The sequence below is a fragment of the Neovison vison genome, chromosome 2 (genome assembly GCF_020171115.1).
Source record: "Neovison vison isolate M4711 chromosome 2, ASM_NN_V1, whole genome shotgun sequence".
Lineage (NCBI taxonomy): Eukaryota > Metazoa > Chordata > Mammalia > Carnivora > Mustelidae > Neogale > Neogale vison.
Genome location: NC_058092.1, coordinates 95,500,180 through 95,526,907, shown reverse-complemented (window position 1 = coordinate 95,526,907; position 26,728 = coordinate 95,500,180). Strand labels below are relative to the sequence as shown.

Genomic DNA, 26,728 nt, shown 5'->3' with positions numbered 1-26,728 from the left:
GCTTCCCTAGAACTACCACTAAAATGACCAATTTTCCTTAAATGGAGGTGAAAGATCCTACACAAAACTTCAAGAACAAAACCCAATTCTTCTGTCCTTTTCTCTGCCTTCTCTACATTTGGTTCTGTATTTAGATATGTTCTGATTTTATGCCTTATTACATATGGTTATTAGACAATTTAATTTAGCTTATAGACAATCCAATTAAGCTTTTCCTGCCCAAAAGATATGTGGCTGTCAACCTCTAAAATGCCCACCAATGATTTCTGCTCTCTGGTAACCTCCTGACTCTGAGTGCGGGTTGAAATTTTTAACTCACTTCTAAGGAATATAATATGGCAGGATTGATGTGATGGCACTACTGAGTTAGATTGTAAAAGGATTGTGGCTTGTTTGGGGTGCTGTATTTCATGTTCTCTCTTGGATGTTTTGTAATGGGGGAAATCAACTGTGATGTCATAAGGCAACCCTGTGAAAGGTGGCAATTGGCAAAGAACTGAGGCCTACCAAGAGGCATTTGAAAGATCTTGAAAGTATATCATTTTCCAGTTGAGCCTTCAGATGAGTGTAACCCTGGTTTGACAGAGCTGATTGATTGGTTGATTGTAGTCATGTGAGAGACTATGAACCAGAATCACAAAGCTGAGCTGCTCCCAGATTCCTCACTCACAAAATATGTAAGATAATAAGTACATGTTCTCAGTCCCTAAGTTTTAGAATAGCTTGTTGCAATAATGGATAACTAATATATCCAGCTTGCTGGCAGGGCAATCAGTCTGAGTCACAGAAAACATTTGAGATATAGGAATGAGAATGTAATGATTGAGGTCATAAGCTGTTTTATTTATTGAGGAGGTAAAATAGTACATTAACAAAACCTTATTTGATAGAAAAATAATACCAGAACTCTTACGAATGTGATTATTAGCTAAACCACTAGAGATACCGGTCCTGCTTAGTTCTTCCATAGCTATGTAACTCAAAGGCTAAGAGACTGGCTGAAGTCAGGATATGAATCAGTGGGCACCTACTTCTAGAAAGACAGAAAGAATCAATAAGGTCCTTTAATAAGGAAGTTGCAAAGTTTCTCTTTGGAGAAAGAGTACTCTGTCATTCCTATAGTGAAGGCCCAGGCCCAGCCAAAAGGAAAGAGAGGGTTGTGACAATGATCCAAAGAGTCTGGCCCCAAAGCTCCCTTCAGCTTCTCTTTTGCTTTGCTTTGGAGAGTGGACTGGGCATGATTTAAAGGCTGGAGCCTTATTTGACAACAAGCAGATGCAAAAATTCAAGTCCCAAACCCATCCTTTGATCTTGAGCCATTAGTGCAGGTTCTCTTGGCTTCTCATGTCCAAAAAATGCTCAGGTATTAGTGTCACCACCTTGAGGGACATAGCTGCCCCATGAGTGGGTAAATAAGATCAATTTCTGGTGCCTGAGATGGGAAATGTCTGGCTAATACCTTCTTTTCTGGTTTAATGATACAGGGACCAAAACAGGGAAAGGATGAGAAGGGGACAAAGACACCAGGCCAAGAGGTGACCATTTAAGGCTTCATGCTAATAACTGATTTGGGGTTTCCAAAGATGAAATAAGCCTCTCCAACACAAGGCAGTCTCATGTCACAGCCCTAGGGCCTGGCTGGTTTTATCAATCTGGCAGTTCAAAGTCAGCGCAAAGGACATCCCCAACACCTGAGAAAAGAGTTGAGAAAATGTGAAGCCTTCATAGGAGGAGCCATCTCTCCCAGACCCCTGGGATTAGCCCCAGAGAAAAAGAGTGTCCATCACACTGGAACCACCCTTCATGCCATTATTCCCGAATTCCTTCTCTATTTTCTCCTTTTGCTTTAGAATTGTAGTGGGGGTGATGGTGTCAGAACAGTAGAGGATAGAGTGTTGGGACATCTTAGTCTCCTTAAGAAGTCACTTGTATAGTCAAGTACTGCACAAGTCAACACTTTGTGCAATGAGTCATCTCTCCCCGTGCCCTGAGATTCCTTAGTTTCCAAGCAGAGAAAAATTATTTCCCTCTGAGCTTCTTGATTACATCTTAGCTCTTCTGTGACATACCCAAAATACTTGGGTATAAAATTAGTAGAAATGTCACATAATAAAAAAGAACACAAAACTATCCCCAATTCACCCCTGACTTAACATGCTAAGCAGAGAAATTATGATTATGATTTTTATCATCAGCTCCTGCTTCCCATACAAGGCCATTCTATCATAAGCTTTTCCACACCAGCTCAGTGAATGACCAAAGTAGAGGTCTGCCTGATGATTTTTTTTCCAATTTATTTATTTTCAGAAAAACAGTATTCATTATTTTTTCACTACATCCAGTGCTCCATGCAAGCCGTGCCCTCTATAATACCCACCACGTGGTACCTCAACCTCCCACTCCCCCGCCACTTCAAACCCCTCAGATTGTTTTTCAGAGTCCATATTTCTAATTTGACTATGAAGCACTCATATCTCTTAGTGTTAAGTTGACCAGATAGATTTTGCAGCATATTTTCTGAGCCTTAAATTGGTAATGACATCATTTGCTACCTGACTGGGGAAACACATTTACTGAGCATGTACTATGTATCTGGTACTGGTCTAAAACTTTACTTGACTTATCTAATTTAATCTTCACAATAGTCCCATGATTAAGTTCTTACCTGAATCACACATACACAGATCATGATGATTCCAATGTGCAGGAAGTTGGAGTGAAACCACAGTTTTGCTTGTGCATAGCAACCCTAGAAAAAATTGCAAATACAAAGGATACCAGTCTATTATTCGACTTGATAAGGAACCTGATTTCAGAAGATAGTTCATATTTTGCCTTATGCTAAGAGACTTAGGCCATTTTTATTTTCTTTCTGTGTATGAAGAAACAGGTATAAAGCAGAGAATATTAAACTACAGACTTTTCTGGTCTTGTTATCATCATAGTAGCACCTAGATTTCTACATACAGAGTTAAAATGGCTCCTGAGAGGCATTTCAGCAATAGATATCCTTATGTTCTTTAAACATCCCCTGCTGACTTGGGACAAATAAATGGGGAGATAGCCTATGCAATTCTAGAGTTGGTTGCATTTCAGCTTCTGCTGAAACCTGAATCTATCATGGCCATACCAAGCTCCGGGCCAGGGCTAGTTGGTGAGTATCTCAGTCTTTCTTCATAGACCTAAAAATTTCTGGAGATTTTCAAACAACCCTAAGGTGGATAACACCAGGTAACAGGAATTTAGGAACTTAACCTTGGAATACAATCTTGGCTTCTTCTCTTGCCCTACTCTGGAGGTCTAACATAACACAATGAAAAAAAAATAAGCAGGCAGGTTGTTTCAATAGTTCTACCAACTCTCTTTCCTCCAACTCCAGACTCTTTTACTAATGATTCATTTTACCAAGAGGCTGGATGTTGCCATTTCCAAGGAAGAAAAGCAGAGAAATGGGAAAAGAGGAAGGTTTTCTACCTCAACTTTATAATTTTCACTTTCAACCAAAATATCTACTTCTTGCTCAAGAAAAATGTAGATATAATCCTCTGCCACTATCACATAAACTTTTCCCCTCTAATGTAATAGTTTAGGGTAGCAAGATTTGTGATGGCACCTCTAGTCTAATGAGCTTTTTCCTTTCTTTTCTTTTGTCTAGTTGTCTGGACAACTTTTGTCTAATTTGTCTAGTAACCTGGGATTTCTCCCTGGCCTCTATTTTATCCAAGGTTTCTTGTTTCTGGTTGGGAAGACTAAGTCCTGTATGACTAGAGTTTCTAAGATAATTGAAAGTTTAACCAAAGAGGCTAATAACAGAAAAGTTGCCAAAAAATTACCTGAACTTGTGGATTTGAGGGACAAGATGCTGGTGGTTGACTGCCCCAATCACTTGTGCCATTTACACCACAACATTGCAGCTAAAAGCCAAACCCCCCAAAAACATGATGGTTAGAAAGTTAACAGAAGGAAAACTGTAACTTGGAGAAAAGGTGGGCCCTTCAGATCTGATTGTAGTGGAAAATACAGAATTAGCTTAACTACTATGGCTCCTTAGAACAAAATATTTTCAGAACCATTATACCATTTCATTCACATAAATCTCCTTCAAGTATAAAGGGCATGTTTAACTTATCCACATTTTACAGATGAAAAATTAAGTACACAGGGGATTCAGTCTGACATGTTTGGGTCTTCCTTAGATCTTAGTAGGGCTTAGACAGTGAGCCTACCTAAGAATGTGAAGGATGAGAGAATGTAGAGAACTTTGTACCAATCAGACAGATTCGTGTTTGTGACTACTAAACATTATTTTGGACCTAGGGGCTGCAGACCTTAGGTTCTGGACCTTTCAAGAAAGGAAGTTCCTTTAGCCTCCAGGCACTGAGGTTGGAAAATTAAGTCTGGGCTAAGCTGAGGAAGATTCCATCTGTACTCACAAATGTCTGGATGGAATCCCATGTTGCCTTGGTGCTGTTGTTCGAGTGGTATTGCTGGATGCTCTCAGTCAGGCTTGTAGACACATAATTATCCAACTGGGTGGGGCATATTCCAGCAGAGAAGACATTATAAAAAGCAGGTGAGTTCAAGGAACAAGCAATTTCTAATAATGGCTGGTGGTTCCATTTGCTCTTCCCTTCCAAATGATCTCCTCAGAGCTAAGGAAGTGAGGAGCGGGAGTTTATATACAGGGAAAAGTGCTGAGACTGAAATAGCATTGCAGGAAGAAGTTCATAGTAGCCTCTTGTCTTTCCAGAACTCTGGTTTTTCAGAAGAAGACAATCAAAGCATGGGCTCTCTTAGGCATGGAGACAGACATTTTCTACTGCCAGACACAGAGGGAAGGAAGTAGGTGGGGGGTAAACTTGTTTTTACTTTTCTTCCTATTCATCCTTCAAAGCATGATTCAATTGCAATCTTTCATGAAATTCCGCCCCCCCCCATTTACAGTTAATTTCTTTCTTCCATCCTTCCACTTTGGCTCTATCTCTATTATAGGACTTCTTCCCCGTCAGAAATACAATAATTTATTCTTTATAGCTTACCTTCTGATCATACACGAAGAGCAGGATGGCCATGGTCACCTCAGCAAGGAGGATAATCAGCAGCAGGAAAAAGAACTGAGGCAAAGTAGAGACATGCTCATAGCACTGATCCTAGTTCTTCCCTCACTCCCACTGCACCCTGGGAGCATCCAGACGTGTCTCCACACGTGTACAGAAGTTCCTATTTCTGCTTGCTCAGGCCTTCATAAGCCTTTTGTTTTGTGAGGGATGTGTGTCATTCTTGTGCAACTAGACTCCCAGTCTTTAGAGGGCAGATCAGCTGTCTTCTAACTTTATTCTCCTCTTCGCATGTGCCTATACAGCTCCATGCACATAATAGTATGAAATATTATTTGTTGAATCAGTGAAGCAATTTTGGCATCAGCTTTTTGAAACAGTTGAGCAAAAGAGCAGTAAACTAAACTATATGTCTTTAGTTTGGGGTCTGGTCCCTTCTGCAAGATCAGGGCTATTTTGGGGTTAGGATCAGGTGATGGTGGAAGTTGAGAGGAGCCCTGTACAGATGTGGAGAAGAGGTATTCTAATCACAGTCCTAATACTTGGTTACCTCTAGCTGTAGATGCTTACTTCCTTTATGCTAATTACACACAGCAGAAAACACATTGTCACTTATCCTGCTTTCCCTTTCTATCGCAACATTATTTTTTTCCAATTTATTTATTTTCAGAAAAAAACAGTATTCATTATTTTTCACCACACCCAGTGCTCCATGCAACATTATTTTTAACTACTTAAACCTGTTTAATCTTTTCCCTATGTCTATCAGCTCCCATCTTTTGCCATTAATCTGGGAACTGAGAACAGGAACTTTTTATACTATGTCTTGGTTCCAATTTAAGAGTTGACCCATAAGGGAAAGAAAATTAACCAAATAACCTAAGGAAGAACCAAGATGACTGGGAACCCTTACTAAGGATGGAGTAGTACTGCTATATCAAGCACTGATCTGGGTCCACTTAGAGATACAAGGATCTCTTCTTTCATAGAGCTTACAGGTAAAACCTAAGCCTAAATGTACTCTTCAGGAGTCTTAACTGACAGGGAACAACAGAAAAGCTCTAGCATCTCTCATGTTAGATCACAATGGCTACCACCTAGGGCCTCACTTAAGTTGGATCATCACACCATCATGTATCCTGTGGAGATCTGAGATAGAGAAGCATCTTCTGTCATTTTAGGAGGGCCACAGTACTCAGAAGAATCTAGAGACTAGATTTTCCATCAGTTAATGACTCTGATTCAGATCCTAAAAATACATACTGATGTGAAAGCATTTAAGCAGATGGATAACACTTGATTTCAACCAGACATGAAGAAATAAAATGTCATAAAGGGAAATTATGACAAAGGCCATTATTAACACTGTACAATGAATCCCAAGGAAGATATCAATGTCCTCTTCCACATATCCCTGGGACCCCAGACAGAAGCAAAATACTATTGCTCTAGACAGATTTGGCCAGCTTAAAGTGCCAATCCTATGTTCCTATGATTTCCCTGTGCCCATAGGTTAGCTACCAAGGAACATCTTGCCTGGGACTTAAGGTATCATGTCTCTCTACTTAGGGTACCACATCTGCTGCAAGATACTCACTGACATAAGCAGGCACTTGTTCTCCTTGATGGAGCCCATGCAGCCCAGGAAGGCAACCACCATGATAATGGAGCCCACGATGACAAATGCATTGCCCAGTGTGAGGGAGGGGAACAGGCTGAAATTGTTGTGGACCAGGAGATAGATCCCAAAGCCCAAAATGCAGCAGCCACAGAACTGAAAGAAAGAATCCCACAACATTCTTGAATATCTGCTCACATTTTCACTTGAGATTAGGGTGGAGAGTGGGGTAACCATGTGATGGGTATTAAGGAGGGCACATGTTGTTATGAGCACTGGGTCTTCTATGGAACTAATGACTTGTTGAATACTACATTAAAAACTTATGATGTACTATATGTTGGCTAATGAACATAATAAAAAAATTTTTTTAACTTTCCCACCAAAGAATCAAAAAAAATCATATCTTTCCATTGGCTGTATCAAGACTCTCATGAACAACCTCTTTTCCCAGCTTTCCCCTGCACCTAGAAAAGAAGTGATCCTACTTTCCTCCTGTGATGTCCCACTCATGCTTCATCTTACCCATATCAGATACCAGGGAAAGCTCCCTGTGAGTAATATAGTATATTCATGCTTCAGCTCTCCTACTCCTTGTTCCCACAACATCTTACACATGGTCTTCCCTTTGGAAACCACAACAATGTAGAGGGGATGCCTGGTTGAGAATTTTATCTTGCTAGGCAAAAAACTAGAGAGCCAAACTTTTAAGAATCTTCTAATAGACACATGAGTGCAAACTGATCCTATATTTGAAACTCAATTGCTAAATTTGGTGCGGTGAAACCTTCCCAGAAAAGGTGATGTCCCTTTCAATCAGTTATTCATCCAAGGGACTGAGGGAGGGAGGGGAGCAGGAAAGTGTTATTTATTTACAGAATAGAGAGTCTCAGGTTTCTCACCCATAGATGTCAGCAGTGAGCAGTAATAGCCTAAAGTCCCCAGAGAGAGGAAGAGCATGCCAATAGATCTGCACTGGATAAAGATGTGGTACATATACACAATGGAATATTATTCAGCCATCAGAAAGAATGAATACCCATCATTTTCACTGACATGGATGGAACTGGAGAGGATTATGTTAAGCGAAAAAAGTCAAGCAGAGAAAGACAATTATATGGTTTCACTCTTATGTGGAACATAAGCAATAGCATGGAAGACCATAGGGGAAGGGAGGGAAAACGGAAGTGGTGGGGGGGGAATCAGAGAGGGAGATGAACCCTGAGACTCTGGACTCCGGGAAACAACCTGAAGGTTTCAGAGGGCAGAGGTATGGGGAGATGGGGTAGCTGGGTGATGGGTATTAAGGAGAGCATGGGTACTGATGAGCACTTGGTGTTATATGCGACTATTGGATCATTGAACATTACACCAAAAACTAATTTTGTACTATATGGTGGCTAACTGAACATAATTAAAAAAAGATAACTGCACTGGTACTTTTCAATTGTACAGGCTTAGACAATGGCAAGATGGGAAGAGGGGAAATTACTACTCCCTTGTTTGGTTTTTTGTTTGTTTGTTTGTTTGTTTGTTTTTTCAATTTATTTATTTTCTGAAAAACAGTATTCATTATTTTTTCACCACACCCAGTGCTCCATGCAAGCCGTGCCCTCTATAATATCCACCACCTGGTACCCCAACCTCCCACCCCCCCGCCACTTCAAACCCCTCAGATTGTTTTTCAGAGTCCATAGTCTCTCATGATTCACCTCCCCTTCCAATTTACCCAAATTCCCTTCTCCTCTCTAACGCCCCTTGTCCTCCATGCTATTTGTTGTGCTCCACAAATAAGTGAAACCATATGATAATTGACTCTCTCTGCTTGACTTATTTCACTCAGCATAATCTCTTCCAGTCCCATCCATGTTGCTACAAAAGTTTGCAAATGACAGTACTCCCTTGTTTTAAGCTGGGTATGCCATTCAGACATGCATGGGTTGCGCTCCACACCAGGATATTCAGTAGAGGAGAGAGAAATAGAATGGAGCTGGGAGGAGATGAGCTCCACGTGCTCAGAAGAGGCACACTTACCCAAAAGAGCAGGTTGAAGAAAAAGAGAACGTACTTCAGCAATTTCAAGCCACTCATGCCCATGCTGGGATATTCTTACCCTAAAAAGTGAAAGGAAAAAAAGAGGAAATAAGTTACCTGGCTCTGTAACGTGGCACTGGTGAGCAGACAGCATAAATATTCAGAGTTCAAGATCTCTTGGGTTTGAGCTGTGAATATCCTCTGGGAAGTTTCTCCAAACTCCCTGTTTTCCCCGTCTCTGAACCAAGGTACCAATTGGTTTATCTTGGACACTCACTTTTGCTCCAATTCGCAAACCAAGAATACTTATCACTGAATTAAGCACTGTAGAGGAAAGCAATAGAGTTGCTTTTGGAGGAGTGAGTCACAGTAACACAAACTAGGCCAATGCTCAGAGAAAAGTGCTTGGGCATTTACTCAAGAAAGCAGGCTAGGGGTCAGGAATTAATCAGCTGTGGAGGTCAGTGACTTGATCAACCAGTTCCTTAAATGCCCTGTATGTATGTATGTATGTATATATATGTATATATATATATATATATATATATATATATATATATATATATATTACACTTGGTTTATAAAACTCTCCAAATGAAAGTGGGAGGAACATACATATGTATGATTCATTCTTCTACTGAAGAAACATTTATGATGTTTTTTATTCTAGATACTGTGGGAGATATAACTGTGACTAAGCAGTAGCTATCTTCCAGGAGATGTCAATCTTATAGTAGAGATAAAACTAGCTATCAAATATCCAATGGAGAAATGAAGAGATAGCAATGAGAGCTTGATTTAAAAAATATATATAATTTTATTTTCTCAGCAAGGTATTAATGTGCAAACCCTCACCCTCAATTCCAGAGATCTGAATACACAATTTTGAATTTTCTCTCAGACACAATTTGGCTTTATAGAGTAACTCATATTTTAAAACCACACATAAGCCTTCTATATAAAGCAGAATGCTATTTTATTGGGGTTTTTTCCCATTAGAACTATGCCTTTTCTAGTATATAGATTGCTTACACAATCTATTGCCTGTACTCTCTTAATAGTATCAAGCTATCCAGAAATCAGATGGTCTTGAGGAATATGTCATCGAGGCTATTAATAAGCCTGATGAGCTATTTGTATTCCACAATAAAATAATCTCTGTTATAAAGACCAAATATATATATTTATCTCATATTATTTTGTCCTTCTCTTTCCCTTTCCCCTTCTTGTCTTGACCCTCAGTATTATTCTTAATTCTTCATCAATATTTTAGCCAAGTTAAAGTAAAATTGATTATATTATAAGTGTGTTTGTATATACTTGGGAAGTTAATATGATGACTTACTACATAGGCTTTGAGGTCAAACTTGAATTCAACTCTCACATATGCCACTAAAGAGCTCCATGAGATTGGGAAATTTACTTAGCATTTCTAGTCACAATTTATTCCTATGTAAAATGAGGGGTAATGCTTACACCTCCTAGGGTGGATGTGAAATGAAATGATCTTACAACAGAGACTGATATATCACTGTACTCAGTAAATGTAACCCATGATTATTTTGTCTTAAAGAAACTCTCTGGGGAGGGAGAAGTGGAATTATACTATAAAGTTCCACTATGCAGTGTGGTAATGTTACTTGAAGATAGACTGTGATGAATTTAAGATGTACAGTATACACCATAAGGCAGCCTCTAAAATAGCAAAATGGGGAATTAATAAGTCACCAAAGGATAAATAAATAAAACTTAAAAAATAGGCCAGCAAAGGAGATTAAAAAATTTTTAAATACTGGATTAGTTGAAAGAAGCCTGAAAAAAAAAAATAGGAAAAGGAAACTGCTACGGTCTGAATGTTTGTGTTCCCACAACATTTACAGGTTGAAATCCTAATGCCCATGATGGTGTAGTGACATAAGGTTTTGGGACGCAGTTAGATCATGAGGGTGGAACTCTCCTAAATGGGATTAGAGATCTTATAAAAGAGACCCCAGAGAGCTTCCTAGCTCACAACAAGAAGTCTGCAATCCAAAAGAGTGGTCTCACCTGACCACATTAGCATCGTGATCTTAGACTTCCAGCCTCCAGAACTGTGGGAAATATATTTCTGTTGTTTATAAATTACCCAGTCTTTAGTATATTGTGCAGCAACCTGCACAGACTAGGACAAAAACAAAGAACAGATGGGGAAAACAGAAAACAAATAGAAAGATGGGACAAAGAGAAAACAAATATGCTCAATTCTAACCATATTAATAGCAAGTAAATGAAATGGTCTAAGTACTCCAGGTATGCCCCAAGATAGCCAATTGGGTGAAAGAATATTCAGTAATGAATTATCAGAAAAAGAAGAAAACAATCCCACTTAAAAATAGCATGAAAAAAAATTCTTAGGAGCAAGTTTAACCAAAGTGGTAAAAGATCTAGACACTGAAAACCAGACATTAATGAAAGAAATGTAAGAAGACACAAATAAATGGAAAGATATTCCATGCTTCTGGATTGAAAGAATATTGTTAAAGTGTCTGTGCTACCCAAAGTGATCCACAGGTTAAATGCAATATATGTAAACATTTCAGTGGCATTTTTCACATATACAGAATAAACTATCCTAAAATTTATGTAGGATCATAGAAGACCCTGAATAGCCAAAGGTATCTTGAGGAAGAAAAACAAAACTAGAACCATTATACTTCCTGATTTCAAATTATGTTACAAAGCTGTCCTAATCAAAATAATATGACATTAGCATAAGAACAAACACATAAACCAATAGAACAGAATAGGAAGCCCAGAAATAAATCCATGCATATATGGTTAATTTATTTATAGCAAAGGGGCCAAGAATATATGACGGGGAAAAGACAGTTTCTTCAATAAATGGTGTTGGGAAAAGTGGTCAAGCACAAGCAAATGAATGAAATAAAAACACTATCTTATACCAGTCACAAAAATAAAATCAAAATGGAATATAGACTTGATACAATAGTAATTTGAAGGGGACACATGTACCCCCAATGTTTATAGCAGCAATATCCACAGTAGTCAAAATGCGGAATAATCCTAAATGTCCCTCAACAGATGGATTACAACAGACCATGACTGATCTTTTGGAAGTGATGAATGGTTGTTATCTTGATGTAGTGATGGTTTTATGTATGTATGTGTACATCAAAAAGTCCTATCTAATTTGCTCCTGTCCATCTCTCCAAATTCATGGCAATATACTCTGGCTTATAGTTTATTTTTTAAATTTTTTAAATTTATAAAAGCACTTTAGATATGCATGACATATGTACATACTAATATATACAACTCGATGAGTTTCAGATAAGTGTACACTCATGAAACCATCACTAGTATCCAAACCATAGACATACCTATTATTTCTTGAAGTTTCATTCCATCCCATTATTATTATTATTTTTATTTTTTGTGGTAGTAATACTTAATATAAGATCTACCCCCTTAGCAAATTTTGAATGTACAATACTGTATTGTTAGCTATAGTCACTATATTGTAGAGTATATTTCCAGAACTTACTTATTTTGGGTAACTAAAACTTTGTGCCCTTTGACCATCACCTCCCTATTCACCTCTCTCCCAAACTGGTAGCAACCACCATTTGACCCTACGCTTTCATGAGTTTGACTATCTTATATTCCACATGTAAGTGACACCATACAGTATCTGTCTTCCTCTGTTGTGCTTATTTCACTTAGCATAATGTCTTCCAGGTCCATCTATGATGTCACAAGTGTCAAGAATTCCTTCTTTTTTAAAGTTAAATAATATTCCATTGTGAGTATGTACCACATTTCCTTATGCATTCATACATTAATGAACATTTAGATTGGCTTCATATCTTGGCTATTATGAATAATACTGCAAAATGAGAACGCAGGTGTCTCTTTGGGATCCTGATTTCAGTTCACTTGAGAATATATCCAGAAGTGGGATTGCTGGATCATATGGTAGTTTTATTTTGAACTTTTTGTGGTTCTGTAAGAGCTCTACCTATTTACATTTCTACCAACAGTGCACCAGGTTTCATTTTCTCCACATCCTTGCCAACACTTAAAAAAAAATTATTCATTTGTTTACTTATGGTGGTAGAAGAGCAATTACTATTTTTGTTTGTTTCAAGTTTTTTTATGTTATGTTAGAAACCATACAGTACATCATTAGTTTTTGATGTAGTGTTCCATGATTCATTGTTTGTGTATAACACCCAGTGCTGCATGCAATACATGTCCTCCTTAATACCCATCACCAGGCTAACGCATTTTCCTCCTCTCTAAAACCCTCACTTTGTTTTCCAGAGTCCATAGTCTCTCATGATTTATCTCCCCCTCTGATTCACCCCTTCATTTTTCCTTTGCTTCTCCTAATGTAATCTATGTTATTCCTTATGTTCCACAAATAAATGAAACCATATGATAATTGACTTTCTTTGCTTGAGTTATTTCACTTAGCATAATATCCTCAAGCTCCATCCATGTTGATGCAAGAGTTGGGTATTCATCCTTTCTGATGGGTGAGTAATATTCTATCGTATATATGGACCACATCTTCTTTATCTGTTTGTCTGTTGAAGAGCATCTTGGGCTTCTCCACAGTTCAGCTATTGTGGACATTTCTCCTATGAACATTGGGGTACACGTGGCCCTTCTTTTCATTACATCTGTATCTTTGGGGTAAATACCCTGTAATGCAATTACTGGGTCATAATGTAGCTCTATGTTTAACTTTTTGAGGCACTTCCCCACTGTTTTCCAAAGTGGCTGCACCAACTTGCATTCCCACCAAGAGTGTAAGAGTGTTTTCCTTTCTCCACATCCCCTCTGACATTTATTGTTTCCTGCCTTACTAATTTTTGCCATTCTAACTGGTGTAAGGTGATATCTCAATGTGGTTTTGATTTGAATTTCCCTAATGGCTAATGATGTTGAAAATATTTTTCATGTGTCTATTAGCCATTTGTATGTCTTCTTTGGAAAACTGTCTGTTCATGTCTTCTGCCCATTTCTTGGCTGGCTCATTTGTTTTTTGGGTGTTAAATTTGAGACGTTCTTTATAAATCTTGGATACCAGCCCTTTATCTGTAGTGTCATTTGCAAAAATCTTCTCCCACTCTGTGGGTAGCCTCTTAGTTTTGTTGACGTTTCCTTTGCTGTGCAGAAATTTTTTATCTTGACAAAGTCCCAAAAGTTCATTTTCACTTTTGTTTCCTTTGCCTTTGGAGATGTGTCTTGAAAGTAGCTGCTGTGGCCAGTGTTGAAGAGGTTACTGCTTATGTTCTCCTCTAGGATTTTGATGGATTCCTGTCTCACACTGAGGTCTCTCATCCATTTTGAGTTTATCATCTTTATGTATGGTGTAAGAGAATGATCAAGTTTCATTCTGTATACAGCTCTCCAATTTTCCCAGCACCATTTATTGAAGAGACTGTCTTTTTTTCATTGGATATTTTTTCCTGATTTTTTTGAAGATTAGTTGACCATAGAGTTGAGGATCCATATCTGTGCTGTCTATTCTGTTCCATTGATCAATGTGTCTGTTTTTGTGCCCATACCATGCTGTCTTGGTGGTCACAGCTTTGTAATATAGCTTGAAACCAGCTTTGTTTTTGTTTTTGTTTTTTCCAACATTTCCTTGGTGATTCAGGGTCTTTTCTGGTTCCATACAAATTTCAGGATTGTTTGTTCCAGCATTTTGAAAAATGCCATTGGTATTTTGATTGGGATAGCATTGAAAGTGTATATTGTTCTGGGCAGCATAGACATTTTAACAATGTTTATTCTTCTGATCCATGAGCATGGAATTGTTTTCCATCTTTTTGTGTCTTCAATTTCTTTCATGAGTGTTCTGTAGTTTCTAGAATATAGGTACTTCACCCCTTTGGTTAGATTTATTTCAACCTTATGGTTTTTGGTGCTATTGTAAATGGAACTGAATCCCTAATTTATCTTTCTACAGTTACATTGTTAGTGGATAGGAAAGCAACTGATTTCTGTACATTGATTTTGTACCCTGTCACATTACTGAATTGCTGTATGAGTTCTGGTAATTTAGGGTTGGAGTCTTTTGGGTTTTCCACATAAAGTATCATGTCATCTGAGAAAAGAGAGAGTTTGACATGCCACAACAGAATGACTAGGAGGAGGAATTTCCAACAAAGAAAAGAACCAGAGACAATGGCCTCTCCCACAGATGCAAGGGATATAAGCAAGATGTCAGAAATAGACTACAGGGTAACAGTTATGAAGACAATAGCTAGGCTGGAGAAAACCATTCATAACCACATAGATTCTCTAAGGACAGAAATGAGAGCCCATTAGGCCAAACTTAAAAATGCTGCAAATGAGATGTAGTCAAAACTAGATACTCCAACAGCTAGGGTAAATGAAGCAGAAGAAAAATTAGTGATCTAGTAGACAAACTGATAGAGAGGAAGGAGCAGAAGGAGTCCTGGAACAAACACCTTAAAATCCATAAAAACAGAATTCGAAAAATAAATACTCCATGAAACATTCCAGTGTCAGAATTATTGGGATCCCTGAGGGCATGGAGAAAGAGAGGGGGACTAGAAGATATATTTGAGCAAACCCTAACTGAGAACTTCCCTTATCTGGGGAATGAAACAAGCATGTATGTCCTAGAGGCATAGAGGACTCCTCCTAAGATCAAGAAGAGCAGACTTGGGGTGCCTGGGTGTCTCAGTGTGTTAAAACCTCTGCCTTTGGCTCAGATCATGACTCAGGGTCCTGGGATCGAGCCCCACATTGGGCTCTCTGCTCAGCGGTGAGCCTGCTTCCGCCTCTCTCTCTCTCTCTCTCTGTCTACTTGTAATCTCTGTCAAATAAATAAATAAAATCTTAAAAAAAAAAAAAGAAGAGCAGACTGACCCCAGGCATGTAATAATAAAATTCACAGGTCTTAGAACCAAGGAAACCACCTTAAGGGCAGTTAGAGGGGAGAGATTCCTTACATACAGAGGGAGGAACATCAGAATAATGTCAGACCTGTCCACAGAGACCTGGAAAGCCAGAAAGGGCTGGCAAGACATATTCAGGGTACTAATGAGAAGAACATGCAGCCATAAACACTTTATCAGGCAAGGCTGTCATTCAGAATAGGCAGAGAGATAAAGAGCTTCCAGGGCCAGCAGAAACAGAAAGAATATGAGACCAGTAAGCTGGCCCTGCAAGAAATATTAAGGGGGTTCTATAGAAGGATAAAGACCCCAAGAGTGATATAGAACATAAATTTACAGAGACAATCTACAAAAACAAGGACTTCACAGGCAACATGATGACAATAAAATCATATCTTTCAATAATTACTCTCAACACGAACAGCCAAAATGCTCCCATGAAATGGCAGAGGGTTGCAGATTGGATAAAAAGATAGGACCCATCCATGTGCTGTCTTAAAGAGACTAATTTTGAACCTAAAGATACATCCAGACTGAAACTGAAGGGATGGAGAATAATTTTTCATAACAATGGACCTTAAAAGAAAGCTGGGGTAGCAATTTTCATGTCAGACAAATCAGATTTTAAGCTAGGGACTATAGTTAGATAAGGACACTATATCATTCTTAAAGGGTCTATCCAACAAGAGGATCTAACAACTGTAAACATCTATGCCCCCAACATGGGAGCAGCCAACTACATAAGCCAACTGTTAACCAAATAAAGAGACATATTGATAATAATATGTTAATAGTAGGACACCTCAGCTCTCCATTCAACAACAGACAGATCATCTAAGCAGAAAATCAACAAAGAAGAGCTTTGAATGGCATATTCGACCAGATGGGCCTCATAGATACATACAGAACATTCTACCCTAAAGCAACAGGATACTCATTCTTCTTGAGTGCACATGAAACTTCCTCCAGAATAGACCACACACTGGGTCACAAATCAGGTCTCAACCTATAATAAAAGACTGACATTATTCCCTGCATATTCTCAGACCACAATGCTATGAAGCTGGAATTCAATCATAAGAAAAAAATTGGGGGGCACCTGGGTGGCTCCGTGGGTTGAGCCTCTGCCTTTGGCTCAGGTCATGATCTCAAGGTCCTGGAATCGAGCCCTGCATTGGACTCTCTGCCTAGCAGGGAGCCTGTTTCCACCTCTCTCTCTGCCTGCCTCTCTGCCTACTTGTGATGTCTGTCAAATAAATGGGTAAAATCTTTAAAAAAATTTTTGGAAGAAATTCACACACTTGGAAGCTAAAGATCATCCTGCTTAAGAATGTTTGGGTCGGGTGCCTCGGTGGTTCAGTCAGTCGGACAGCTGCCTTTGGTTCGGGTCATGATCAGGGTTCTGGGATCGAGCCCCACATCAGGCTCCCTGCTCATTGGAGAGCCTGCTTCTCCCTCTCCCTTTGCCTGCTGCTCTGCCTACTTGTACTCTCTATCTCTGTGTCAAATAAATAAAAATCACTTAAAAAATCTTCTAAAAAAGAATGTTTGGGTCAACCAGGAAATCAAAGACAAACTTAAACAATTCATGGACACCACAGAGAATGAAAACACATTGGTCCAAAACCTATGGGATACTGCAAAGGTAGTCTTAAGAGGAAAATACATAGCCATCCAAGACTCAGTCAAAAAAATAGAAAAATTTTGAATTCACCAACTAACTTTACACCTCAAAGAACTGGAGAAAAAAACAACAAATTAAGCCTAACCCACACACAAGAAGGGAAATAATTAAGATTGGAGCAGAGCTCAATGAATTAGAAATCAAAAACACAGTAGAACAGATCAAGGAAACAAGAAGCTTGTTCTTTGAAAGAATTAGTAAGATTGATAAACCTCTAGCCAGACTTATCCAAAAGAAAAGAGAAAGGACCCAAATTAATAAAATTATGAATGAAAGGAGAAAGGTCATGACTAACACCAAGGAAATAGAAACAGTTATCAGAAATTGTTATCAGCAACTATATGTTAATAAATTAAGCAACCTGTAGGAAATGGATGCCTTCCTATAAACCTATAAACTACCAAGACTGAAACAAGAAGAAATTGACAAACTGAATATAGACCAATAACCAGTAATGAGATTGATGTAAAGTTCAGTTATTCATCAGTTGCCTATAACACCCATTGCTCATCAGATCACATGCCCTCCTTAGTGTCCTTCATCCCAAAGATTTCATCCTTCTTGATGGCTGAGTAATATTCCATTGCACCTATACACCACATCTTCTTTATCCATTCATCAGTTGAGGGATACCTGGGTTCTTTCCATAATTTGGTTATTGCTGATAGTGCTGCTATCTAAAAACCTAGCAATCAACATTGACTATTTCAGTGCCTCCTTTTTCACCTGTGCTCTCAGGGTTCTTTGCTGAAATTTGCTGTTTTCTCTCCCTCTGACCCCTTAATTTGGTTAGCCACTACTCATCCTGACATTCAACCCCAGTGTCACTCTTCCAGGAACCTCTCTGATTATACCTGTTTCTCTGCACCCAAACCCATTCCCCACAAGGTGTGCCCATAATATCTGTACATCCTGGTTACTGCCCTAGGCTCTTTGTTTTATAATTATCTCTTCCCTCTCTGGAATGTGAAATCCTTGAGAGTAGGAGCTAGTCTATTCATTTTTTAATCCTTGAGATCTAACACAGTCCCCTGATTACACTAAAAAGAGGAAGATTGTTCAATAAGCCTTTTTGTCAATTAACTCTGAATAATCTGGTATGGTGGAATGAACATGACACTACAGCATCAGAAGCCTTGGGCTTGAAAATTATTCTACCGATAGACCAATCTTTTGGATGTGGGCAGATGACTTACAAAGAAACTTGGGCCAGATGCCTCCTAGGGTCACCACAGCCCCAACATCCTGGGATCCCGAGATCACCTCTTCAGGTCCCTGTAATCAAATGGTCCACAGAGAACCAACAAATGAAGCGCCCACAGACCTGTGGGTATCCCTACTGAATTTTCCCCTCACAGATAGGAAGAAGAAGAACCTCTTCTTTCTCCTTCCTTTATTTTTCATTTGCTCAGACTCCCACTGGTTGAAAGAGAAACCTACCCATTAGGTGAAGATTGTCACTACTTTTACCACAGGCATGGCCCTGGTTTTCTTATTAACCCAGACAGAATGACACTCCATTTCCCCTTCCTTTCTTCACTGTGACTGCGTCAGCTATTGGGCTCTTGCCCCTTCCAGCCCAACTGTCTGGAAGAATTGACACCTCTTTGCAGTCAAATCTGCTCCATGACTCATGGCTCTGTGAAGAAAGTCCCTGACGTCAGCTTCCAGGAAACCCCTGTGACCAAACTCCAGTTAACTGTGGCCAGAGATGAAGTTCACTTTTCAGTTCCCTCCAAGCATATCTTTGGCTAGTAAACTGTCTTGTGGATTTCTAGCTCAATCGCTCCTTTTTTTTTTTTTTTTTTTTTTGGCCCATCCTTGCAGGGCCATCATATCTAGTCCTGAATTAATTCGAATTTAGAAGTAGCTAAGATTGGGAAAGAAACTTCAGGAAGCTATCAGTTCAATCCAATCTTATGCGATCCAATCTTGGAGCCACAGCAAGACAGCTTTGGTATTATGCGGACTATTATATTTATGAGATGTTAATACATGTTCCCCGAATGAAAACAAGCAAACAAAACCATAAGGAATCACTATATTGTGCACCTGAAACTAAAACTATGCTGTATGGTAACTAACCAACATTTTTTTTAAAGATTTTATTTATTTATTTGACAGACAGAAATCACAAGTAGGCAGAGAGGCAGGCAGAGAGAGAGAGGAGGAAGCAGGCTTCCGCCGAGCAGAGATCCTGATGCGAGGCTTGATCCCAGAACCCTGGGATCAATGATCTGAGCTGAAGGCAGAGGCCTTAACCTGCTGAACCACCCAGGTGCCCCAACTAACCAAAATTTAACTAAAAACTTAAAAAAAAAGGAATAAAAGGAATCCATGGTAAAATAAATTTGAAAATAAATAGGATTAAATAAAAATAAAAGAAAAGGCAATAAACAGTTCTTTTAATGAATGATGTTGGAGAAACTCATTATATGCTAATGTACATTGTTACTACAAACCTATTCTTCTTTTGAAGATTACTTATAACTGCTCAGAGAACATAGTGTTCCACAGAATAGAGTTTGATAAACACTAGTTGCAGAATCAGACGGATCTAATTTTGAATTCTGTCAGTGCTATATGCCAGAAATGTGGCCTTGGGCAACTAGGGTAATCTCTCTTCTTTCACAATTTCCTCATCTTTTTAAACATGGTGACATCCACATACAGCTCACATGTGGTTCAAGGGTTTAAAAGAGATAACATCTTCTAGATGGCTCAGCACCAGAGTGCATGGTTCAGTGAGCACGGACTAAAAGATCAAGTTTAGAGATTCCTTACCATAAGGGTAACCCTGGGCTTTCTGCTAGATTTTCAGAAATAAAATACAGCAGGGGCCAGAAGGCCTTTAATAACTTTTTGCTTATTTCATTTTTTTGGTAAATACCTAAAAAAAAAAATCTGTGCCCCCTCTGTAAAAATAATTCAAACAATAATGAAAGTACAAAGTTGAAAGCATAAAATCTTCTGATATCTCATGTCCAGAGAGAACCACCATTGACATTTTTGGTGAACACCTTTCCAGACATTTCTCCCTATATACAGATCAATTTGCCAGCTTACACAGAAAAACAAGGTACTCAGTAAGGTGACTTTTGGCTTCCTATCCTCTTCTACCCAGTGCCTGTGAAGCTTTTTGGTTCATCAGTGAAGAACAGTGGAAACTTGATTAACAAAAGATTTTTCTAAATAAGGAAGAAAATCTTCTCTATGGGGGTCCCCCAAATAAGGACAAAATAAATTTAAATAGATGATAGAGTTCACTGAGCCCTGCAAAATGCTGAATGTTTCATGAATGTGTTTTATTTATAATCCTTGTATCAACCCTGTAACTTAGGTGTCAACAGCCCCACTTTGCAAACAGGAAATCCAAGGCTCAGTCAACCCACTTAACAGCGCAAGTTCACCCAGCTAATGAAGAGCAAACACAGGGCACAAGGCAAGGTCTCTCAGCCTCCCATACCACCTTCTTTCCACTGCCCCAGGCCCCATTTTGTGCCTCTCACTTCCCAACCCAACTCACGCCCTGCAGCTTGATGAGCCTCAGGAAGACTCCTTCCAACTTTCAGAGTGAACCTCTGTGAGCAGCGGCTGAGAGGAATGGGGGTTATGCAAGTATGTTTCTCTGAGGGAGTAATAAACAATCAGAGGGGGAAAGGTGATACTAAAATAAAACCAAACCAAACTAACATTTATGCATTGTTTTCTTCTCATCCTTCCCTCATCTTGTCAAAGGAATGTGTTTGTCATCTTGATCCTCCCCAAAATTGTGATCTGGTGAAAGCTTTCCTATTCAAAGCTGTTATCAGGGAGACAAATGGGTGATTTGTGTAGGAAAGAAAGAAGAAAGAAGCAAAGAGGAGAGAAAAAATGAGGAAAGACAAATCCAGATGATCTCGGAAGCTCATTTCCTAGAGAGGTTCTCTTTCCTTACCCCCAAAATATGTAGAATTTTGCTGTGGAGGATCCCTATCCTGGAGACCCATCTATGGTGCTTTTAGGCAAGTATGTCAAGTGTGAGCAAGGTTCTCTGTGGGCTAATAAAATCCACTTCTGGGGCACCTGGGTGGCTCAGTGGATTAAAGCCTCTGCCTTCCGCTTGGGTCATGGTCCCAGGGTCCTGGGATCTAGCCCTGCATCGGGCTCTCTGCTTAGCAGGGAGCCTGCTTCCTCTTCTCTCTCTGCCTACGTCTCTGCCTACTTGTGATCTCTGTCAAATAAATAAATAAAATCTTAAGAAAAAAAAAAAGCTACTTCTGTGGTATTCCCATCAAAAGTCTAAATAACCTGAATCTAGTCATGAAGAAACCATGAGACAAGCCAAATAAAGAGACATTCTAGAAAATAGCTTGTCTATACACTTCAAGAATATCAATGTCATGAAACACAAGGAAAGACAAAGGAACTATTCCCGGTAGAAGGAGACTAAAGAAACAGGACAGTTAAAAGCAAGGTATGATCAGAGATTTCCAGTCACTGTAAGGATACCAATGGGCAACTGATGGAATCTGAATAAAATCTATAGATTGGTAACAATATTGTATCAGTGTCAATTTCCTGATTCTCATTACTATAAAGTAGTGTGTCAGAGAATGTATTTGTTCAGAGAAAATACACAGTAGGGACTCCTGGGTAGCTAAGTCAGTTAAGGGTCTGCCTCCAGCTAAGGTGATGCTCTCAGGGTCCTGGGATCAAACCCCGAAGCTGGCTCCTTGCTCAGCGGGGAGTCTGCTTCTCCCTCTCTCTCTGTCCCTCCCCCACCTTGTGCGCTTGCGCTCTCTCTCTCTCTCTCACTTTGTCTCTCTCTCTGTTTGTCTCTCACTCTGCACACTATCAAATAAATAAATAAAATCTTTTAAAAAAAAGGGAAATACACAACAAAGTACTCTGTGGGAAAGGATATCATGCCAGCAAATTACTCCCAAATGAGAAAGCGAAGGAAGGATAAATAAAATGTGATAAAATATGAATACTTGGGAAACCTAGGTGAAGCAGAGTATTCAGAAATTCTTGGTACTAGTTTTGTAAGTTTTCTATAAGTCTGAATTGAGAGAGAATGTTGAATATGAGTAAATGATCTAAGGAATCCTGGTCTTTAAGTCATTATGTGATAATTCCCTGATAGCATAAATACTGAGATCCCACAAGAGCTGTTTTTAGAAGGACAAACCATAGGATAATTCTTTAAGGCCTCTATTTGTTCCTAATAGGGAGTAAGTATCAAGCCATGAGTTCAAACTAAAAAGATGTGAGGTATCAAAATAATTTCTCACTCCCATTTGTCAGTCTAGTTCTCCTGAAATATAAAACGTCAAACAAAATGTGACAAATTAAACATGTTTCAAATATTCCATTTGCTAGCATATTGACTTCGGGTCAATTGGATTTATGATTAGGTTGTATTTTTTATGCTTGCTTATGTTAAAATGCACTGGAAATCGATTCAAACAAAGAACACAGTCTAATGATGCTTACTTAATAGGAGGTTTATAAGAAAAGAAAGTATAGTGTGTAATGGGGAGGAAAGAACATTCCATGGAGAATCTGGAATTATTATTTAACTTGTTTTAAGACTTTGGACAAGTTTCACCTTACCTGAAAAATAAGCAGTTTGGAATGTTATAAGGATACCTAATGTTTACTGAGTTGAACACTTCATTTGAACCTAATATAATCCCGAATTCCATTTAAGTAACAACATTCTAACACTTGGAAAATAGGTCTTATTTTAAGTGGTTATAGAAATGTAATCTTGTGGCACTTTTCCTTAACAACAGTTCTTGGCCATTGCTGTGATATACTGATGTTCCTGCTTGGGAAGGACTGGTCTCATGTGCTGGTGACCTGGGGAATGAAAAGGGGCCTTGCCTCTGTGTCACAACCCAGAGATCCATGGCCTCCACTCTGGGAGTGCTCACCCAGGGGCTTTGGAAATGGCCTCCTTCTTCTCAAAGCCTGTGTCCAGACAGCCTTCCCACACTCGCCCTCCAGCTGCAATCCTTGCCTCTGGCCCGGCCTTCACCCCTGCAGGCCTGCTTTGTGTAGCGGTCTCGTTTCTCTGTTCCTTTCCTTGGGTGCTCTGAACCTGCGGCAGCAGCTGGGCCCCGGAGCTTTCTGAGGGCATGCACCCAGTTTGCAGGCCTGGGGTGGCCTGCACACACTGGGTGCTAGCTTGGTACAGGAAGTACGGGGCGGGGGTACTAACGTAGGAACACCAACAAAACCACTGTAACTAAATCAGCACAGCATTTTCTGGAACAGAAGCTGAGGGACCGGGGCCAGAACCTCATGAAGAGCTCCAAACTTCACCCTAACTTGGGGGAAATTGAGATTAAGGAGTAAGAAAGCTGCCCCTTCACCCTCATTTCAAGCCACATTCCATCAATTCTGATGTCTCAGGCACAGCCACGGCCAGGCCCAGACCTCGGACCTGCCTGGTTGTTTGGTCTTGCCTCTCACTTCCAGGTGCTAGGTTCTAGAACCAAGTAGAAGAGAGAGATATCCACCTCCTGTGCTCCTGCTCACTTGCCTCAGATGCATCTGGGACAGGGGCAGGTCCCACTCTTTGAGTGTGCATGCGCTGTGCCCCATCTGGAATACTGTTACCCCCAGTCTCCATAGCAAACTCATATTTCTTTGAAAATGAACCCAAGCAGTCCCTTCCTCTCCAAGGCACACTCCTACACTCCTCCCACATTTTGTGCACACTCTTTGTCCACTGTCAAAAAGATCGCCTTGTGTTATATTGGTGTGTTGAGTCTGTACTCCACACCAGAATCTACAAAGTCTTCGAGATTGCTAAGCACATCAGTTATCTCCGGGTTCTGGGCCTTAGCACAATGCCTAGCTGTTTGTAAGCTGTGGGGTGGACAGGAAAAGGGGAACAGGCTTCATATCTGGAGTCTGAACCCCTCTGGGTGGTCAGAGATCAACCTGAGGACACCAGAAACCAAAGACCAATGGATTTGACCTTGTCTGTCTGTGCTGGTTGATTACCAAAGATGAAGTGGCTTCAGCAACAGTAGCTGCAAAGAAATGGGCTTCGAATCATTTCCCATGGGTATAAAGGTGCCCAATCCTTTCATTTAAAAGCTAAGTACTCTTTTTTTTTTAAAGATTTTTATTTATTTATTTGACAGACAGAGATCACAGGTAGGCAGAGAAGCAGGCAGAGAGAGAGGAGGAAGCAGGCTCCCTGCTAAGCAGAGAGCCCGATGCGGGGCTCAATCCCAGGATCCTGGGATCACTACCTGAGCCGAAGGCAGAGGCTTTAACCCACTGAGCCACCCAGGCACCCCTAAAAGCTAAGTACTCATAATTGGCTCACACAGAAAACAACACAGGAAATCAAGCTTCAGTTCAGTCTCTGCTCCAAACCAACCGCAATTTCAAAACAGTGCAGATTGCGGTGGAGATTGAGAAAGCAAAACTTCTTTGTTTTAACCAGCAGCTAAGACTCCTTTTGCTTAAGTCTTTTCCAAAGCAGCGATATATTTTATCTTCCATAGGAGATCCTGAAGGGCAGGACTATTTTAGGGAGACAAATCTAGACCTTGCTATTTTTGTCTCCCTGCCAGAATCTTCCAAAGCAGAGTGCTTGGCCCCAGGAGTCACTTAATGCATGATCATTTTAAAAAACTCGTTAAAAAGTCTGGTCGGTAGAGCATGTGACTCTTGATCTCAATGCTGTGAGTTAAGGATTACTTTAAAACCCAGTCTTAAAGGGCACCTGAGTGGCTCTGTTGGTCAAATGTTTGACTCTTGGTTTCAGCTCAGGTCTTGATCTTGGGGTTGTGGAATAGGGGCCTGCATCTTATTCCATGCTCAGTGCCTGTTTAAGATTCTCTTCCTCAGCAACTCCACCGTACCCCCAACTTGCACACACACACACTCTCTCTCTCAACTAAATAAATAAAATCTTTTTAAAAAATCTTGAAAAAATAAAATAGAAAATCTGATCTTTATTTTTAAATTCATGGCTCAGTGGCCCCGGAGGTGCTTTGGGAATCTAGACCCCTTGGAGGTGTTGCCATCCCTCATTGTTAGGTCGGTTAGTAGCGGTCCTTGGGGGCTTTTCTCTCCAAGGGCATAATCAGTTGATATTCCTGCAGGTCTTAGAAGGAGAAAGCTCTGATTTAGTGTTTCCTATGGTCTCCTGACCTCTAGTAATGACTAGGGTGGTCACAGAAAGCCAGAACCAAAGCTTGACTTTGACCTTCTGAGTCCATGAGACCACAGTCAGTAGTTATAGGGCACAAATTAGAAATCATTACAATATCAAATTTTGTTGGTTCGTGCCTGTCACATTATATTTATCAATATTTATGGTTTATATACCAAGGACGTTTATTTGGCAGAACCCTGAGGACCACAATGTTCTTCCTGCTGTTTGAAAACAATCAATCTAAGCATCTCTTTGGGGTGTTCAGCTTTTACCTCTTGATACACAGGCAGTGGGAATGCCCTGCATTCCTGACTCTGAGCTATTTAGTGGCTCTGAAGAATCACAGTAAGAGGCATGAAAATTGGTTGAACTGCCATCTCCCAGCTGCCTTTCTAAATGGCTCTGGCCGTTGGTTCTCTCCTCACTCTAAAATCAGAACATCTATCTTCTAGGAGACCTGAGCATGTATGAAATCTCCCCAATGTCATGTCCCACAGAAGGCTCCAGGTATCAGAAATGACTACACACAGAAATTCAAGTTCTGAAGCAATTTAAGCCCATGAATGTCCTTGCCCAAAGAGGTTTCAGATAATGGGAACCCAGTTAAATGAAAAGTCTCTATGGCCTGCTTGTCTTTTGAGGGGTGCCAAAATCTTAATCTTTTTACTTTCCTGCACTAAATATTTATTAAATAGAAGTTCCAGGAGATTTTGGACTTACTGAAGAGGCATATAGACAATCCTAAGACAGCCCATCCCACATAATACAGTTCAGGTCTTGTCAAGTCATATCAAAATATTACCCAACTTACCTTTTGCAGGCACTCACTCTTCCCTTAGTCTTTTAGGCAGGATTGGTGATTATCCTCGAGGTGGTCACAATGAGGCTGGTAACACGGATGTCCGGGGCTATTTGTATAAAAGGAGAAGTGAAGGGAAAATAAATGTGCTCACACTGTGACAACAGGAAGCCCAGTTGATGAGAAGGAGGAAGTGAGGCTCAGCCTGCTCTTTTTAGCCTTAGAGATGTAATCCTTCCTCTAGCTTTTTATACACCTACTCTCATGACCCACCCAAATATGTAAACTTGTTTCTGTGAAACACTGGAAAAGTCAAAGACCAAGCTGGTCAAGTCACTCATCGGTGAGCCCTGGCGGGTTCTGGGATGATTTGGGCTTTAATTTCTGTCTAGAACAAGTCAATGCTTCTCAATCAAGATGGCAACTCAATC

The 26,728-nt window shown here is 39.9% G+C and overlaps 1 protein-coding gene across 2 annotated transcripts; it reads right to left on the bottom strand.

Annotated features, from left to right (window-relative positions):
* Positions 1–822: 822 nt before the first annotated feature.
* On the bottom strand, positions 823–26,493 carry CD53 (CD53 molecule). Of its 2 annotated transcripts, XM_044238890.1 has the most exons (8): positions 26,310–26,491; positions 8,710–8,789; positions 6,655–6,831; positions 5,040–5,114; positions 4,434–4,529; positions 3,834–3,914; positions 2,666–2,749; positions 823–1,691 (listed from the first exon to the last, which is right to left on the bottom strand). In XM_044238890.1, the coding sequence occupies exons 2-8, from the start codon at positions 8,770–8,772 to the stop codon at positions 1,620–1,622; spliced, it is 648 nt and encodes a 215-aa protein (XP_044094825.1). In that variant the 5' UTR covers positions 8,773–8,789; positions 26,310–26,491; the 3' UTR covers positions 823–1,619. The 2 variants fall into 2 exon arrangements, with proteins under 2 accessions (XP_044094825.1, XP_044094826.1); XM_044238891.1 differs by lacking the exon at positions 5,040–5,114 and having other exon boundaries at positions 26,310–26,493.
* Positions 26,494–26,728: the final 235 nt, after the last annotated feature.